At 40.0% G+C, this 20,201-nt stretch overlaps 1 protein-coding gene across 5 annotated transcripts in view; it reads left to right on the forward strand.

The window, feature by feature from the left end:
* Positions 1-20,201, forward strand: part of LOC136873775 (calpain-7) — a 144,459-nt gene that overhangs the window by 85,693 nt on the left and 38,565 nt on the right. For all 5 annotated transcript variants that reach the window (XM_067146987.2, XM_067146988.2, XM_067146989.2 and 2 more), the window contains 2 exons: positions 445-672; positions 7,951-8,195. In XM_067146987.2, coding sequence (XP_067003088.2) covers positions 445-672; positions 7,951-8,195 — 473 coding nt within the window. The remainder of the gene's footprint in view (positions 1-444; positions 673-7,950; positions 8,196-20,201) is intronic.

The raw sequence follows: 20,201 nt of genomic DNA on the forward strand, positions 1-20,201 counted from the left end.
ATACAATGTAATCTGCAAACATCATCATCATCAACATCAACTCCTTGTCCCAATATTTTCCCTTTGTCTCCTTCACAGTTTCATCCTTTACCGATTTGAACGACAACAGCACACTTCACTGTCTTAGTTCTGTTGTATTATATTTCTGTCCTGCCTACAACGTTCTGTACACTGCTGTAACAACTGTTATATACTGCTGGCACATATTCATTCCTTCGTTTTCCAAATCCTTTCTGCTTCATTACTTTCCAACCTTTGTTCTAGAGTCTATCGTATGCCTTTTGTAAATCAAAGAATGTCATCACTATTTCTCATTCACATTCCACTTGCTTTTCCATCTGTCATCTCGTACTGAAGATGGGATCTAATGTTAATTTCAGAATTATGATAATTATTTCAGGTGTAGATTTAAGAGTTTTATATAAAATTTGTATTCTTGTGCAGAATATTGACCTACATGCCCTAACGGGGTGGATACCAGAGCGTGTTGCAATCCGTCCCAATGATGCCGACTTCAATAAAGACTCCTTGTTTGAAAAATTACTGAAACGCTTGGATCGGGGTGATGTACTGATAACTGTGGCGACAGGAGAGCTGAGTTCAGCTGACGAGGAACGTACAGGCCTGGTGCCCACCCATGCCTACGCTGTCTTGGATGTTCGTCGTGTTGAGGTGAGTGTAAATTTCAAATTTTACTCTGTTGAAGATTAACCTAGAAATTTAGCAAATGTCATCAGTATATCATAGTGTAAATGAGTACTGTCAATTCTGTTCTTACAAGGGGAGTCTATAGTGCGGCAGTCAGAGATTTTGTCAGGCTTGCGCAAGGTTGGTCTACGTGGGTAAAAGTTGATACCTAAAAACTTTCTTCAGCTTATCCCAGTTATTTATGGGGTTGCTAGAGCCACCCAGGCCCATTTTGGTTTTGGCTGGGGGTTTAAGGCTGGATGATGCACTTCCTGATGCTGCCATATGGTTTTTGAGATGAAGATTTTAACCCAGGATCAACCAGGATTCAAACTCAGCCTTTCAGGTGGAAAGCCAGCAGCTACGCCACTGAGTTAATCACACCTCTGGGTAAATATCAATACCTGTTTGGAAATTTTCTGTGATGTGCTTTAATTTTCAAGAATTTAGAGTTTCAATTTTCAAACACCATTATATTATAAGCCATAATTCAGAGAAGGGTTCTCCTAGCAGATTGATCAAGGTACTGGCTCCATAATGTAAGGTGCACAGGTTCAGGTTGTAATTGATTTTTTTTTTTACTTTCTTTGTTTTTCTGTCTCCTTCAAAGGAAAGGATGCTATACAAAGTAAAATATATTCAGAATTATTTTTAAAGAGAGTTAATGAATTTAATTGCCTGAGGTATAATCTGTCTTCATCAGAGAGAGCTGGACAGTAAAGTATGCAAGAACTACAATAATACTGATTCATAAAACAAAGCCATCTCTGAGCAGACTAACCCTGTGGTGAGGCATGGACTCTAAGAATCACGGATGTCTCCAGGATCACAGCACAGTGTGAAGTAGATTTGCCGAACTGCAGGTTACTCAAAATGAGGCCATAAATGAAACGAGGACGTACTGAAAAAGTCTGTTAAGTCTTAAGTCCTCTGGCTGGTTGAATGATGTTGTTGTTGTTGTCGTTGTTGTTGTCGTCGTTGTCTGTACATCATGTACAGTTTGCAAACTGTAAACTAAATAATTCTTCACACCGTGGAAGCTTCACCTCTAAGATAGAAATGCCATGTCCAAAAGTTAGAACTTGAAAGGAAATTCTTTGCTATCAGCGAAGGAAGATCTATGGAATGGCAAATTTATAATACCATTATATTGGTATTTACTCATTCAGGACAAATATTTTAGGTTCCCTATGGGAATCAACATCTACATCATTTGATGGCCAGGCAGGCATCTATTTTTGGAAATGAGACAGCTCTCATATAGTGCATTGGCACTGCTGGTGGCTTCAAATAGCCTATGCAGTGGCCTCCACGGTATGCACTAGCCTTGCGTCTTGGGTGGTGTGCTAAGTCCCAACTGACGAGCCTAACTTAGCACACGAGGGCGAAACGCAGGCAACCAAGAATGAGTTAGCTGAAAAATTTATAATGTCCAATAACGGACCATTATATTGGTATTACTCCCCCATGTTGCCAAGATAATGGCAAAAGATATTGGAAAGAAGAATTACATGAAAGGTGGAAAGTCAGTTACAAGAGAAACAATTTGGATTCAGAAGTGGAAGGTCAAGAGTAGAACCCATTTTCATTCTGAGACAGATCATGGAAATGAGCTGGGAATATGGGAAGCATATAGTAATAACTTTTATAGACTTAGAAAAGGCATATGACAGCATCCCCAAATCAAAAACTTGGGAAAGCCTGACACACAGGGGCATTGGCAAGGACCTATTAACAATTATAAATGCAGTATATAGTATCTAACTGTCACAGCAGTGTGAAGACAACGGTGGGTAAACAGAATAGTTTGGAATTGACAGTGGGCTAAAACAAGGGAGTGTGTTGTCACCTTTACTGTTCATAATGATGGTGGATGACATTGTAAAGGCAGAGGGGAGAGAATGAATGTAATGATATTTGCAGATAATGATGTGATCTGAGGAAGAGATACAACAACAGCTGAATGTACTGAATAGGAGAATTGAACGATGGGAAATGAGGATCAACATAGAGAAGAGTAAGGCAATGCTGATGATTATAGCAAGTAAAGAAGAAAAAGGAGCTGTCAGAATTGGAGGCAAGGAACTGGAAATAGCAGAACACTTCGAATACTTGGGAAGTGAACTGGCAGAAAATGGAAAACTGGATATCGAAATTAGTAGGAGGATACAATGGATGAGTGCTTTTTACCACCAGGTACGGAGAGCAATATGGAATAAAGATGTACCAATGAAGGCAAAAGTAATGTACAAGGGACATTACTTACCTATAGCTGAAATGAAATCCCTGAGGAGTATGGTACGGAAGACAAGGAAGGATAGAGTGAGAAATGCAGACATACGAAAAGAACTGAATGTGCAAAAACTAAATGACAAACTGGAATAGAACGGATTGAGATGGTTTGAACATGTCAAGCAAATGAAAGAATGTCAAGACAAACACTGGAAAGACAGGTGACAGGGAAGAGAGGACGAGGCAGACAAAGATGGACAGCATAAGACAAGGGAACCCAGACTGGAACACAGTGTTGGATGAGGAATGGCAAAGCGGAGAGGAGTCATATTTTCCCTCACCCGGTGTCAGCCGGAAAAGGGGCATTATTGATGATGATGATGATGATGATGATGCAATTATTATTTGAGCCCGCCTGATGGCCATGATCGTTACGGTGTCAAGTCTATATCGTCAGACACCGTGGTTAGACGATTCAGTCCCTTTGATCAAAAATTTTTCACCATCAGAATGTTGGCTGGCAGGGTGGGGGAGGTGGTGGTATATAATTTCCAATCACTAGATTGCGTGCCAAAGCCTGGATTCAATTTCAAACCTCTTTGCAGGGATTATCTGGAGTGAGGACATATGACTCTGTTGGTGATTTGTTTGTCAGATGGCAACATTAAAGCCTTGGACCCTTTGATGTTATTCGACAGGAATAGGCTATGTGCTGGCACTGCGTTTTACTGTCTGCCTTCTTACTATCATGTATCACATCATTCATTTCATCTCATTAACTCTTCCGATAAGTTGACGTCAGGAAGAGCATACGGTCATAAAAACTTGCTATGAACATGCATCCACTTCATAGCCAAGCCTGTAGAGAAACTGGACAAGCGCTAGGCATGCAGACAATTATTACTTGCCCTAGCAGTGTTCAAATCGATAAATGAAATGTATAATCTAGGCTTATTTTTACACTCGGCAATGGTCAGTTTAGTGGCCTTTGATTCAGAGAGGCCGACTGGCCAGGTCAGGGTTTTTAACCTTGTCTGGTTAATTCCTCTTGCGCTCAGAGGCTGGTTGTTTGTGTTTGTCTCAATACACATATTTATTTACATGCAACATATCACATTAAAAACCACTACAGAAACGTGCAATAGTGATTACATCCTTCCAGATATGGTTGATGTCAGGTAAGGTACATGGCCATAAAACTGAGATAAATCCTTTCAGAGTGCCGACCCCAGGTAATTGGGAAAAAAGGCCAGGAAGAAGAGGAGATTTTGAAACAAGTAAAATGTGGAAAATATTACTTTATATTAATGTCAAGTAATATACAGTAGAATTCCGATATAGCGAGTGCGGCATATAACGAGAACTCCATTATAGCGATGACTTTTTTCTGTCCCTTCAAAATTCCTATATTAAACTGTGTATTGTCCTTCGGTTACAGCGCATCCGTTATTACGAGCGATTAAGCGCGCGCGATTTTTTCCGTTACCGATATTTATGCACCCCAGCGATGATATTGCATGCGATCGATTGCCTTCGGCATCGTTTCCTCGCTATGTGCACTAGCGATTTCTCTCGTCGACATTCGAAGGCGATGTCGGAATCGATTAGTAATATCCGTCGACAGCTGTTCCGTAAAGAAAAAATCGAAATGAAAGAGAACATATTTTCGTAATAAATGCGTAAATAACGTATCCGATAACGGTTGTTAACTCGTTAAAAATTAAGGCTGACTAAACGTCCGCTTAATTTTGAGGCTAAATACTGCAATTAAGTAAGAATGGGCTACACCTCGAGATATGGCAGAGTGCTTAATTGATTTCATAGGTTAGTTTGTATTTTGTCGCGTCTGGTTAAATTACGGAAAGGCTATTATGAAAATTTATAGTGAGAAAGGTATAATTTCTCTACTGGCGCTTGAAGTGTGTTTTCATCATACGTATAGTACGGTTAAGTTAGGATACGTGACGCTGTTTGAATAAGAAAACTGAAACGTTTGCAACAAAATGCGATCGATCATCTTCGGTACGGTATAGTTTTCTCACTTTGTGCATTTGCGAGCTCTCTCGTTGACATTCAAAGGCGATGTTGGAGTTGATTAGTAATACCCATCGACTGCTGTTCTCTAAAGAAAATTCGAAATGAAAGAGTATAACACGTTTTCGTAATAAGTGCGTTAATTACGTGGCCGATAGCAGTTGTTAACTCGTAAAAATAAAGACTGAATAAACGATATCTTAATTTTAGTGTTATATACGGAAATTACGTAAGAATGTCATACATCTCAAGATACGGCAGAGTACATCACTGATTTCAGAGCATATTTCATATCTTCTCGCGTCTAGTTACGGCTATTTACATGTAAATTTTTCGCGAGGAGGTTATTTCTCTACATGCATTTCAAATATGTTTTCATGATAGGCTACATATACGGTTAGGTTAGGTGACGCTGTTTGAAGAAGAAAGCTGAGGTGTTTGCCACAGAAATCTCTGGAGTGATACCGTATTTCTCCGAACCCAAGACTTTTTTTTTTCTCAGATTCTCATGCGAAAATTCAAGGGTTGTTGCATTCGCGGCCTAACAGTAAGTTAATGGATACCACTGGCAACTACCACGGTAACCACGCTGCTTCTTTTCACACGCGCACAGAACTCATTGACAATAAACGACCCCCTCTTTACTACACATCGCTACCGGTTGTACAGTGCCTGTGTGTTTCTCAAATCTGCAGAATGGCATCAAAACATGCGACCCTTCGAATTCTTAGAAAAGCCATGGCTACTCAGCAGCAGAGTCATAACGCGCCTATTGTACTTGACGCTTAGTAAAATTAAGGTTTATAGACAGCAGGAATATTTTCGTGATGGATAGTCGTATTGTAAAGATACGTGGAAAAGGTATTTCCGGCAAATTTTCAACGGGTTCTAGTCGATATTATGATGCCAATTTTAAGTTAATGTTTATTAAACACTCGGAAATGTAGAATAATTGTGCAGCCGCAAGAAAATACGGCATAGGTCTAACTAAGGCCAATATTTGGCGTTCGCGTGAAGACAAAGAGCTAAAAAAAATGCGTACTGTACAAAAAATGCATTCAGTGGTCCGCAACAAGGACGCTTTAAAGAAGTCGATGATGAAATTGTGAGGTATGTGCACGAAAAACGCAATGGCGGAATGGCCATACCGTGGCGCAATAAACTCGTTCGTTGACTTTCAACGTTCGCGAAGGCCTATACATCGCTAGCCGTTGAATTTGGCCGCACCCGACAAGCGAGACGTGCGTGTAGTGGTAGCCGGTTATAATTGACGCTGCGTAAAAGTAATTTTTATAGACAGCAAGAATAATTTCCTGACGGATCTTTGTATTGTAGAGACACATGGAATAGGTATTGCCGGAAAATTTTCAACGAGTTCTCTTCGGTATTATGATGCCAATGTTTAGTTAATGGTGCTTTAACCCGCGGAAATAAACAATAATTGTCCAGCCTCAAAAAAACAAAAAACAAAAAAAATAGAAATACAGCGTGACGAAAGTCAATGTTCGGCGTCTAAAAATAGTCTAAAAATGCGTAGGCCTGTATGATTTTACAAACTTCTTTTTGAGCCTGATTTAAATTTTTTGAAGGAAAAAGTGGGGTTCATCTTGGATTCGGAGAAATACGGAACTTTTTTTTTTTTCAGAATGAAATTAAACATACTCTTTCACGTAGTATCGGATTACGAAAAATAACAAACAAGTAAGTCGTAGTGTGGATATCATCTGCGGAAACGCAAGTTTTGAACAAACTGATTGCCGTTTCATACCGATTTTAAAGTGCATGAAGGGTTTTCCGACTTTTATACAGAAATCTGATATAACGACAATCCGTTATAGCGAGTAAATTTTTCGCTGTTATGAATTCTCGCTATAACGGACTTCTACTGTATATAAGTATGAGCATCTTGAATATTTTCCACTGTCCCACAGCAGATTTTTAAGAAAAGATTCATGTCTAATGACATATTGATGTGGTATTATACATTCAATATCTACGGCATTCTGATTTATCTCTTTTTGACAGTCATAAAATCATCTGCAATGCTAATTTATTCCATTAACATTATATTAATAACTCAATTTCTCTTTTCCTAAAATGGCTATTTATGTGGGAGTGTTTACTAAAACTATTAGCTAGCATTTTTTTCTTTATTAGGCTTTCAGTGATATAATTAATCCATTAAACTTCTGGTCCGTTTGAAACCCCAGGCCCCTCAATATGCGTGGGCCTGCTGTTTTGGCTCTAGGTACATCAGTCAGCTTGCTGAAGGATACTGCATTCATTAAAAAAAAAAATTAATTAAAATTATTTAGCTTCAGCTACCGTATTGTAACTCAACACGATCTAGGCTGCCTGCACATGAAGTTTTGTTACTCTACAAGATAACTGAGCAAACCAGATTTTTTTTTTTTTGCTAGGGGCTTTACGTCGCACCGACACAGGTCTTATGGCGACGATGGGATAGGAAAGGCCTAGGAGTTGGAAGGAAGCGGCCATGGCCTTAATTAAGGTACAGCCCCAGTATTTGCCTGGTGTGAAAATGGGAAACCACGGAAAACCATCTTCAGAGCTGCCGATAGTGGGATTCGAACCTACTATCTCCCGGATGCAAGCTCACAGCCGCGCGCCTCTACACAAACCAGATCTCTCGTGAGCAATCTCTGACTGAGTTTCAATTATTTTTTTCCGGTCAACTCCAAATGTGTCACCAGAGATCTTTTACATGCCAATATCATATGACGTGGACTTCCTAATGGACATTTATAAAAATATACCTGTGACAGGTTTGTGCCCGCCATCTTGGAATCTAGAGGATGACACTCAACCCAGATGACAAACATAGTGATAGTTTTTTTAACAGATGGTGGATATTTTAACTCTCATCATCATCATCATCATCATCATCATCATCATCATCATCATCATCATCATCATTGTCCCATTCCAGTCGCCCAGGTGTGGTTTCAACTCTAATGTTATCCTTATTGTTGGCAGGGACTGCACCTGTTAAAGCTGAAGAATCCATGGTCACATCTGCGATGGCGAGGCAACTACTCCGAACTGGATTGTACACATTGGACACCAGAATTACGCAAGTTGCTCAACTTTGATCCAAACAGTGCAGCCATGTTTGATAACGGTGTCTTCTGGATAGATTACGAGAGTATCCTCAGATTCTTCGATGTCTTCTATCTAAACTGGAATCCAGGATTGTTTAAATACACCTATTGCATCCATCAGTGAGTTACTTGTTTAATGTTGTTGTTGTTGTTGTTGTTGTTGTTTTTTTATCACTCCTTAGTTTTCCATGCCTCCCTATCCAGTGTGTGTTCATTTCTACATAACTGTTACTATTATATGTACTTTAGTCTGCCTCTCATTTTTATGCTTTGGTCTACTCCAGGCTGGTCAAACTTGCTTGCACGCTGATGACGCCGTGCATGTAGGTTAATGTACGTGCAGTTCTGCTGTTTGGCTGGCCTGACCATGGGGAGAACAGACACCCAGGGGTGTATACAGAAGTAACATAATTTTATTTCAGTAATTCATTACCTGTTAACTGTACAGTAGAGAAACTCTAGTATGCTGTTTCACTCTCTGAAAACATGTTATGGACTAAAAGAAAAAAAAAACAGTATGTAATCTTTTATAACATAAAATAATGGTAATGCTTACAGTTAAATGAACAGGTAGAGCACTGAGTGGAATACTTTATATTAGGTCCTACCTTTAAATTACTGTAATGGTACATTGAGTTGAACACTGTTGGAGTTTCTTGGCAACTAGTCTTTCAAAATTAGGTGTTGTGAACTCTTGACACATCTTAGAGCATGTCTGTCAGCCAGGCTGTCAGATCAGATTTGTTTGTTCATCTTGGATAAATCTGCTCACTGCTGTGTGTACTTCTGAATATTGACATTGTGTCAGCTGCAGATTTATGAAATCTCAACAGAGCAAGTTGCTCGTGCAGTTAGGGAGAGCATTGCATTCGGGAGATAGTGGGTTCGAACCTTATTTTCTTGTACCTTAATTAATAGCACTGCCGCTTCCTTTCCTCTGCTGGCCTATCTGTGACGGTGCAGCGTAAAGCAGCTTGTAGAAAGTACGAAATCTTGGGAAAGGGAACCCACTGATATCTCTTCCTTTATAATTCTTCTTTTAATCGCTTGTTACATTGTAAATCAGCGAGTTCTAGTGTAAGTCTTCAGGTGCAACCTCCGATTGACATTAAATGGTAACCCCTGGACTAGCTCTCCTGCCTCCTCCTGTGGGAAACCAAAGGTGGGAAAGTGACAGCGCACACATGTGCATACAGCATGCTATATCTGATATGCTCGGTTAACCCTTACCATTCTTACTGCCTAAACTTCCCTCAAAAACTAATTGAAAAGACCTGGATGTCTCAAAATGTGTCCTATCAATCACCAAATTGTTCTCTCACTAACTCTATTCAGTGTTCATCATAATAAACTTTTGGGCTTTTGTCGTGTTAGAAAACAAGGTGAGAACACAGCAGAAGCCCAAAAGCTTATCATGTCTACAATTACAGGCCATGAAAGCACCAGTCTAAATATCTGTTCAGTATGTCTTCATTTGTGATCTGATCCACCCATGTTGCCTTCAGCATTTATCTGTAACACCACATTTCAAAATGCTTCTATCATCCTTCTTTCTGCACTAGTTCCTCTCCAGGTTTCACTTCCGCACAATGCCACGCTTCACAGCAAAGACTTCAAGAACATAAAATACATATTTATGTTCGAGGTGAAGAAATGTATTTTCTTAATAAAAGCCTTTATTACTGGTGTTAGTCTGCATTTTATGACCACTTTACTTCCGCTATCGTTATTTATTCTACCGTACTACCCTAAAACTTTGTTTCTTAATTTAATATTTCTTGCACCTCCTGACTTCGTTCCATTGTATTCCATTACTTTTGTTTTGAATTTATTTATATTAATCTTTTATTCTTGCTCCAGGAATATACTGGCCAGTAGTGGACATTTAACATGGAGTTTTCATTCATGGTATAACATGATTCATCACGGTGTCTTCAGTCGTTCACGGATCAGTGGGGGTGTTCCTTGCACCACCAAATGTGATGAATATTGTTGGAAATGTGCAGTTTATGGGCATTGATCCCCTGTCCTCTTATCTTCCGGCGCACAGTCGTGGTGTTAGCTGCACTATTGGTGCCACTGTGGAACTCGCAGGTGATGGTATCTCACAATACCATGCAATTTTCCCATACCACCTTCTTCAGAGCTCAACAGTCTGTGTCAGTCAACATACAGGACCTACCCAGCTGTGGTTGTCTCTTCTCATCTCCACTTCACAATCACATCCCCCAAATGTATTTTGGTAACTTGTGAAGGATAGAAATGGCCCTGACTGCTTACTGATGTGGTAACCAATAACCATGATCGAGATCACTAAGCTCCCTTTCTCCATGCATTATGCAGGTATCTCATAGCACTGAACAGCAGCCCCTTTTTATAACAACAGTGATGGTCATAATCACATCTAGGTTTTAGTTTATTTCTGCGAAGGGGTGTCCAGATACTTTTAACAATTTATTGTACACTGACATGCCAAAAATCATGAAGGGTCTAGTATCATGTAGAATCTCCTCTAGCCCCGTAGAGTACATCAACTCTTCATGGCATTGATTCCACAGTTAGACTAAACACGTGTGGAAAAATGTTCACCCATGCCTCACAGCTCCTGGGTATTTGTAGGTTTTAGTCCAATTACAGTAATATCATCAATTGCCCTGCGGAGATGCTTTGCCCAGTGTTGTGGTGTTAACAAGCGCACTCTTATGAGTCTTCCACTCCTATTTCCCATGGACACTTAACACATGGGTGACGGGCCCCGAGAAATCTTGTAGTACGCTCGCCAGCGGTAGGTGACGGGCCCCGAGAAATCTTGGTTTTATTCACGACATTGTTATCGGTCTTCCTGTGACATCTCTTGACCATATCTTGAACTATTTCGGCCGTGCACATTGAGTAGAATAAATTGTAGATGTATATCTGCCACTTTTCTTTTATTCACGGCCTCTTTTATTCTTTGATTTAGTTTCGAAACTTCGACTTTCTTCCTGCCGGTTCAGTCAATGACATGATGGAGCACCCGCGGAATACGGTGTTAGCTGACGACGATATTTTCTAAGAATCATATACCGATGATCGTTCAAATGGAAATAGTCTAATGAATTAGTGGAAACTGAATGTGAGAGTGATAGTTGAAGTGATATTCAAGCCTGTACAGGCCGTAATTTACCTAGTGTACTCATTTATTCAAGTGATTCTGACGACAACAATGTAAACATTAATGATGTGTTAGGAATTGACGCTGAAGATGGTTTTGTAAAAGCAGATCGACTACTACTAGGGGCATTGGAGAGTACCCATACCAACTTTAAAGATAAAATATTGACTGGTTTAATATTTATGTACATTTTTATAATCAAGTGCACCCTAGTATGCTTAGTAGAAAAATGTCCGGTCCACAGGGTATGTGACAAGCTCAAGCATCCGGTCGGCAATGTGTTAAGAATGCTGCACTGACCTGCTGGATATGCATCTAGTTTCTCCCACATTGAATGTGGAGATTTGATTTGAGCTAGTGTGACTTGTTTGTTACACGAACAATTCTAAACAGATACTGCTGATCATGATCATTGAGCATCTTGTTTGCCACTGTGCTATCCACTGTAGATGGTAATGACTTGTATGAGAGATCTGCAGTACGTGCATGACACCATCGTTCAAGGAATGAATGCACAACTTCAACTATGTAATGTCCCATCGGCCTGGCCCCACTATCATGCCTTATTCAAAAGCCAATAATTCATGTCATTTCGTCATGACCAGCACAGATTATATTCACACACACTCTTGAGTAGTCCGATGATAACTGATACAGGTCTGGACGCTCCAAGTTGTCACAGTACAGTGGCACCCCAGACTTTTACGTTTACATACTGCTATCCAATGATTTTTGGCACAATGTACTGTATATCAGATCAGATATAAGGCTTTTCAGGCGTTTGCTCTATTAACCAGCGTTTTGTCTTAGGTCTGACACTAGACTCATCAGAGTGGGATGTGTCAGAGCCTACCCACTGACGCTGGGGTGTATGTAGGTGAACTTATCAGAAGCCCTATATAAGAGGTACAGTCTGATAACTGCATACGGGAGATAAAACTCCACAATGGCATTATTGCCCGCCTAGCAATGCTACACTGTATATCTGTAGGGAAAGGTTTTAAGTGCAGATCAATCATGGGTGAGATGAGGGAGCTACAGTCACTAAGTATTCCGGTGTGAGGTGAACAAATTTGTTACTCGTCGCTCTCTCTTAGTAAAAGTAAAAGGTCATCACTTGTCAGCTATGCCTATTTGTTTTCAAATAGGCATAGACAATTTTTATGAAGCACTGAGTGACATAGTCAGGGTCAACGGCAAGGATAGAATAGTGCTACTGGGCGATTTCAGTGCAAGAGTTGGAAAGTGGAAATGGAGGATATGAAAAGGTGATGGGTAAATGTGGGGAAGATAAGGAAGCTAATAGGAATGGGAAGCATTTACTGGACTTCTGTGCTAGTTTGGGGTTAGCCGTTACAAATACGTTCTTCAAACATAAGCCTATTCACTGTTGCGCATGGGAGGGTAGGGGCACCAGATCCATAATAGACTATATTTTAACAGACTTTGAATTCAGGAAATCTGCTAGGAATGTGCAGGTATTCGGGGGATTTTTGTATGAAACAGACCACTATCTGATCTGTAGTGAATCAATCTCTGTGCCTAGGATAGAGAAAGTGAAATCTGTCTGCAGATGTATAAGGGTAGTAAATCTCCAGGATAAGGAAATCAGACATAAGTATGAGGCATGTTTTTTAAGTGAGTACCGTTTTGATATTCCACCGATGCAGCGCTACAGTCGGCATTCCATGCATGTGTGCTGTGTACCTGCATCTATTGGCAATGCTGTGACGCCATTACGGCAATAGTCACCCTTGTGTATGTTTGTTGGCAAACATTTGAAATGGCCTCGCCGATCGAGAGTCCCGCCGACTGTGAAGTCTGGTCTGTTATTCGTTTTCTGAGTGCAAAAGGTTTGAAAGCTATCGATATTCATCGTGAGATGCCTGCACCAAATCTTCACTAATGACTGAAGGTTGCCCACTCCTTTCCTTCATCATGCACATCTTTGCGGACACCTTTAAATGCTCGAACCCATTTCCTAACCATTCCATCGCTCATAATGTTTGGTCCGTAAACTGCACAGATCTCGTGATGAATATCGATAGCTTTCAAACCTTTTGCACTCAGAAAACAAATAACAGACCAGACTTCACAGTCGGCGAGGCCATTTCAAATGCTTGCCAACAAACGTACACAAGGGCGACCATTGCCGTAATGGCGTCTCAGCCTTGTCAACAGATGCAGGTACACAGCGCGCATGCACGGAATGCCGACCGCTGCACTGCATCAGCGGAATATCAAAACGGTACTTATTTAAAAAACATGCCTCGTACATGAATATGATTAGTGAAAAGTTCCAAACAGTAGACAGTAAGAAGGTTCAGGGTATATAAAAAAGAATCGTTGATGTACAGGCATGCTGTCCTAGAAACAGCAACGGAACACCTGGGAACAACTGTACATAAAGATGAGAATAAGCGAACATCTTGGTGGAACGTAAAAGGGGAGCATGTCAGAAAGGGTTCCAAACAAGGACTTACGCAGACAGGGAGTTGTATGTAGATGAAAGAAACAGAGCGTAACATTTAATTGTTGAATCCAAGAAGAAGTCGTGGGTGGGAAGATTTTGGTAAGAACCTCGAAAGGCTGGGTCAAGCGGTAGGGGAAATCTTTCTGGACAGTAAAAAGGGAGGGAACAGGGAAATGAATAGTCAATGAATATTGAATAGTGTTTTGGGTAAATCAGGGGAACTAATAGATCCCAGTGAATCACTGGGCTTGTGGAAGGAATATTTTGAAAATCTTTTCAATGTAAAAGAAAATCTTTCTGGTGACGTCTCAAACAACAGAGCTCATGGGGAGGACAATGATGTTGGTGAAATTACTCTTAAGGAAGTGAAAGGATGGAAAATAAACTCCATTATCATAAAACAGCAGGAATAGATGAAATTAGACCTGAAATGGTGAAATATAATGGGAAGGCAGGTATGAAAAGGCTTCATAGCGTAATAAGATTATCATGAAATGTTAATATGGTACTTTCTGATTGGAATAAAGCAGTAAGAGCACCTATCTATAAGTAAGAGAATAGGAAGGATTACAACAACTATCGAGGTATTTCATGGATCAGTATATTCGGCAAGGTGTTCACTGGCGTTTTGGAAGCGAGGGTGCAATCAGTAGTCAAGAGTAAGTTGGATGAAAAAGAGTGTGGTTTCAGACCACAGAGGTACTGTCAGGATCAGATTTTCAGTATGCACCTGATAATTGAAAAATAATACAAGAGGAACAGACAGTTATGTTTATGTTTTCGTAGATCTAGAGGAGGAATATGACGAGTATCAAGGGGAAAAAATGTAGCCGTACTGGGGGACTATGGGATTAAGGGTAGATTATTCAAAGGAATCAAAGGTATTTATGTTGACAATTGGGCTGCAGTGAGAATTGATCGTAGAATGAATTCTTTGTTCAATGTACTCGCAGCGGTTAGACAAGGCTGTAATCTTTAATTTTTCATTTTTTTATTCATAGTTTACATGGATCTTCTACTGAAAGGTATAAAGTGGCAGGGAGGAATTCGGTTAGGTGGAAATGTAGTAAGCAGTTTGGCCTATGCGGACATCTTGGTCTTAATGGCAAATTGTGCTGAAACCCTGGATTCTAATAGGTTGAAACTTGAAAATAGACAGTAGTATTACTAGCAACTTTCAGAGTTCCTGAAGAGGAGCAAATGGGTCCATACAGCTGTTTTAACTGTGCTTAAAAATTCCATAAGTCCCTAATATCAGTCTGAAAGGTCTGCTGGATTTCTAGATAGCATGATGTTTTCTTCACCTTGGAGGATGAATCTTGAGCAAGGGATAAGTTGTTGTTGATTTGTTTTTGTTTTTTCCAACTTGTTTTACACTACCTTTCCAATACTTATCTTTCCTTATATTAAGGATATAAACATTTTCTGTCGTAAGCATCATCAGCCAAAATAAATTTTAGCCTAAAGTAAGGTCAAGGCACCGAACCTAGTGTCCTTAAAATATATGGTACCCTAACATTCGACATTTACATTCTAGAAAATCAAATAGGCTGTAAACTAGTGTGAAAACATATAACAATGTTCAAATTGGCTAAGAGAAAAACACAGTTGTGTTGACAGAGGTGAAAAACATAAAGTACACCATAGAGCTGGTAGTGAAGTAATTAAAATCATATAGCATATCATTGCTATCAGTCAATCAGTAAGAATGTTCATACAATGAAATTATTATTTTTTATGTTCATTGGAATGAAGAAGGTGTTTAGAATGGTTAACTAAGCTGCTTATGGGTATAGGCCAATATCCAGTTCCTGTAAAATAATGGTTAAAGCTGAAAACAGGTGTCCTCATTTTTAGTGGGAGTTCAAGATCATAGATGGAGAAAATAAGATGCAATGAGCATGAATTGAAGTCTGAAAAATGGAAAGAGAATAAAAGATGTACTCAGTGCCTTGTAAATAGTGTTCAAAAATGAGAGTCTAAGACCGCTGACCTCTTACGTTGGAAGAGCGGTGACTGGTCACCTTTGCCGCTCGAGGGGGTCTGGTAAAAGTCTGCCCGTTGCTACGTATGTTGTATTGGTGTGCTTGCTTAGGCGGAAAACAAGTCGGGAGGGGAGGGGTAGGCGCAACAATGAGAGCGCTAGAAGTTGGCAGCGGCTCGCGTGTCTATGCAAGAATGGGATTTAATTAGTTAACCATTGTAATTACCTTATTCATTCCAATGAACATAAAAAATAATCATTTTTATGTATCAACATTCTTATTGATTGACTGATAGCAATGATATCCTATATGATTTTAATTACTTCACTACCAGCTCTATGTTGTACTTTTTTTTTTAACCTCTGTCCACACGATTGTGTGTTTTTTTTCTCTTAGCCAATTCGAACATTGTTATATGTTTTCACACTAGTTAAAAGCCTATCTGATTTTCTATAATGTAAATGTCGAATGTTAGGGTACCATATATTTTAAGGACACTAGGTTCAGGGCCCTGACCTAACTTTAGGCTAAGATTTATTTCGGCTGATGATGCTTACGACAGTTAAGTGAAACATGTCCCGACTTACAACGCCAGTTGTAATGTTTATATCCTAAATATAAGGAAAGATAAGTATTGGAAAGGAGGTGTAAATAATTATTCTTATTTTAATGTTTATAATCTGATGTCCAATAAGGTCTACAATGAGATTTATTACTTGTAACTTCATTAACGTCGCACGAACATAGATAAGTCTTATGGCGACGATAGGATAGAAAAGGGGTAGGAGTGGGAAGGAAGTGGCCATGGCCTTAATGAAGGTACAGCCCCAGCATTTGCATGGTCTGGAAATGGGAAACCACAGAAAACCATCTTCAGGGTTGCCAGGTGTTTGAACCCACTATCCCTCAAATGCAAGCTCACAGCTGCACTACCCCGACTGTACGGCCAACTCGCTCAGTCAGGGTATAAGTAGGCATCCCCATTAGCACTAAAAAGGCTCAAGATTGTCTCTTTATCATTGAACCAGTCTTCTTTTTTTCTCAAAGCCAATTGTTTTCTCTGCTTTGCCTGGAATGATATTTTGAAGTGTGACCCATTCTAGTTCTGGATCTTTTGAGTTGATTGTATTGTGGGTCAGTTGCTTTAGAGCTCTGGAATTTTGGAACTCTGTGGCAATGACTTCATCATGAATCTTAGAGGTGTTGAATTTCCTTCTTTAATTTTGTGTGGCTGTGTCTAGCCAGGTGCAGCCCTTGTAAGGCAGACCCTCCGTTGAGGGTGGGCGGCATCTGCCATTTGTAGGTAACTGCGCGTTATTGTGGTGGAGGATAGTGTTGTGTGTGAGTTGCAGGGATGTTGGGGACAGCACAAACACCCAGCCCCCGAGCCATTGGAATTAACCAATTAAAGTTAAAATCCCCGACCCGGCCGGGAATCGAACCCGGGATCCTCTGAATCGAAGGCCAGTACACTGACCATTCAGCCAACGAGTCAGACAAACTCTTGTCCTCATCCCGAGGTAGTGCAGCTCTTTTTAAGCACACCCCTAATGGAGGTAAGCTGCATGTACCATTTCAACTACATACCAGCCCTCATGCCATTTTTAAATTTCTGCCAGTACTGGGAATCAAACCTGGACCCCCCCCCCCCGAGGACACCAGCTAATAATACTAACCGTTACGCTACAGAGGCGGACAATTTCCTCCTAAAAGAATTTGTAAAATGAGTACATGGCCTTGTACGAATTGTAGTCCTGAGTCGACTAATAACATGTTTGTGGTCTGTCCAATAGTCATCTTGTCACCTTGTCGAGTGAACATGTAATCGACGAGGTACCATTGTTTCGAATGTGAATGCCTCATGATTTGATAGGTAGAACTGTGTGTTTGTTATGAAGAGCTCAGGCTCAGTACACAGAGAGGAGTAGGAGTCCTATTTGCATTGCAGTTCTGTACAATTTGACTACTCATGACATTTCCCCACATCAGATTCTCTCTCTCTCTCTCTCTCTCTCTCTCTCTCTCTCTCTCTCTCTCTCTCTCGCTCTCTCTCTCTCCACCTGGCATTGAAGTCATCAAGTAGTAAGAGTTTTTGTTTTGGGTACATTGGTGAAGACTGTGTTTGGTTGGTGGTAGAACCGGTTCGTAGAACCTTCATCATCTTTAACTGTCGCCAGAAGATAAGTTTTCACATCCTGGAATTGTATTTTCCTGTCAGCCCTGTTTTAAGGGCATTGTATTCTTTAGGTCAACATTATGATAATTATGTATACGAATAGGAATCAAATGGAGAGCAACGACTCACCATGTAGGAATATGTGGATAGAGTGCACACAAAAGAAAGATGTGGGTCATAAAAAGTTTTGGTTGCAGCCTTCGTCAGTGGAGGATAGAATAAGAATGTTAGTGGTCATTGTTGACAAATAGATACATTGTTAGGTAAAGGGAGTGAGAGATAGGTAAAACAAGAGAATGGAAAGAAGGATCAGCTATCTAATACTTCCCTAGACTTTAGCACCAGTTGATGTCCTTCAGAATCTCTAAGGGCAGGAGGGTGGGAGGTTGGGATAAATGTTTAAGGACTTTAACTGTGAAGCAATCATCAGATATGGTTTGTTGGTGCTGGGTGTGAATGAGAACACGAAGAACCATGTTACAGACGTTGTGATATAGGCTTTTTCAATGAAAGTTCAGATTAAACCACTATTGTGTTTAGGGAGGAAGTGCAGGAGAAATGATGGTAATAACTAGGGAGCGGATTTTTATGTAATTACATATTCTTTTTGCGTAAGTTTTAACGCACGTTACGAAGTTCATTATTCCTATTGTGCATCCCCAAGTGTAAAAACTGAATCTTATTTTACATAAAAACACATATTTCCACATTTTTTTAAATGTAAATACATATTTTAAGAAAATCTATAATAACCACATAAATCGGCAATATTTGTTGATCAATAAAATTTAAAATGCTTCTGTGTTATAAAGCAATGCTCATATTTTCATTTTACGATTACGGAATTGTTTTTAATAGTGTATTTAACATAATGTATCTGAATGTTTCGGCTGTTTATGGACTTCCCTCCATAAGTTCTAAAACTTGCTGGTCACTGGCTACGTCGTTACATTTAGACAGCGATTTGATTTGCTGCACAAGATGTTTCTTTGCATGATATCATTCCAACTTTTTATGAGTCAGCCCTCTCGGGTTTTGTTTATAGAATATCAGTGAAAGGCAATCACGGAGAGATAAGGTGACGTAATTCCGTTACGACATGGGAGACTCGGAAGAATATTGCCCCACCAATAGGTAGTGGAATTTCATCACTCCTAAGAGTAAGGTTAGCTGTTCGGGTCCATATATCATTCCCGTGGTCGTGTGATTTTGTATGGATTTATAAGGAATATTTCCTTCAGTGTCCGCTGCTATTCTTTTTATTGAAACAGTGATTCACCGTAAATGCGTGTGTCGTAACCTGGAAAATAATGCCAAAAGAGAAGTCGAGTACAAGGTCGCGTCTTCAACAATATGTAGTGGAATTTAAAAGCATTTTTACTACCGATGGAAAAGTATTTATTTTGCCAACCGTGTGGTAAAACAGTACGTGCAGATCAACGTTCTCAAGTAATCCAGCATTTGTCTGGAAATAAGCATACTGCGGCTGCTTCGCGTGTGCGTTCGCGACAATTACTAATAGCTGAACCAGCTACTTCAAATGCAGGCCCATCTAAATATTCCCAGTATTATTTAGATGTGTGTAGAGCATTTTTTTTTGCGCCGACATTCCTCTTGGTAAAAAAATAATCCGGGACTGAGAAATTTCCTAACAAATTACATTAATTTTGAGCCTTGAGACGAATCCACATTAAGGAAAAACTATCTCCCAAAATGTTACGAAGAAACTTTACAGAGAATTCGGGCAGTATGTGATAGCGAAAAACTGTGGGTGAGCGTTGACAAAACCACTGATTCAAGTGGCAGAAAAGTAGGAAATGTTGTAGTTGGTGTGTTGAAGAATGACAAAACTGCTTGCGAACCTTCTTATTTTCTAGCGTGTAAAGAAATCCTTGCTGCAAACCATGTCAGTGTAGCTAGGTTATTCAATGAAGCCATGCACTTACTTTCGCCAAAAGGTATAAAATACGACCATGTATTGCTTTTCCTTACTGACAGTGCAGCTTACATGAAAAAGGCACCCGAAGGCCTTTCTGTGAGCTTTCCGAAAATGATACACGTAACTTGCGTTGTTCATGCTCTACACAGGTTATGTGAAACTGTGCGGGCTCAGTATCCTCAAGTGGATAAATTAGTGTCTAATAGCAAAAAAAGTCTTCGTAAAAGCACCCTCAAGAAATGATCTCTTTAAAGAGAAAAAAACCCGGATCTTGCGCTTCCTCCTCTGCCTATTGTTACGCGGTGGGTTACCTGGCTTAGCGCTGTGGTAGACTACGCAGACAATTTTGAAAGTTTTGCATCCGTTGTGAACGTGCTAGATAAAAACGACGCGTCGTCA

Source organism: Anabrus simplex, chromosome 5, assembly GCF_040414725.1.
Source record: "Anabrus simplex isolate iqAnaSimp1 chromosome 5, ASM4041472v1, whole genome shotgun sequence".
Taxonomy (NCBI): domain Eukaryota; kingdom Metazoa; phylum Arthropoda; class Insecta; order Orthoptera; family Tettigoniidae; genus Anabrus; species Anabrus simplex.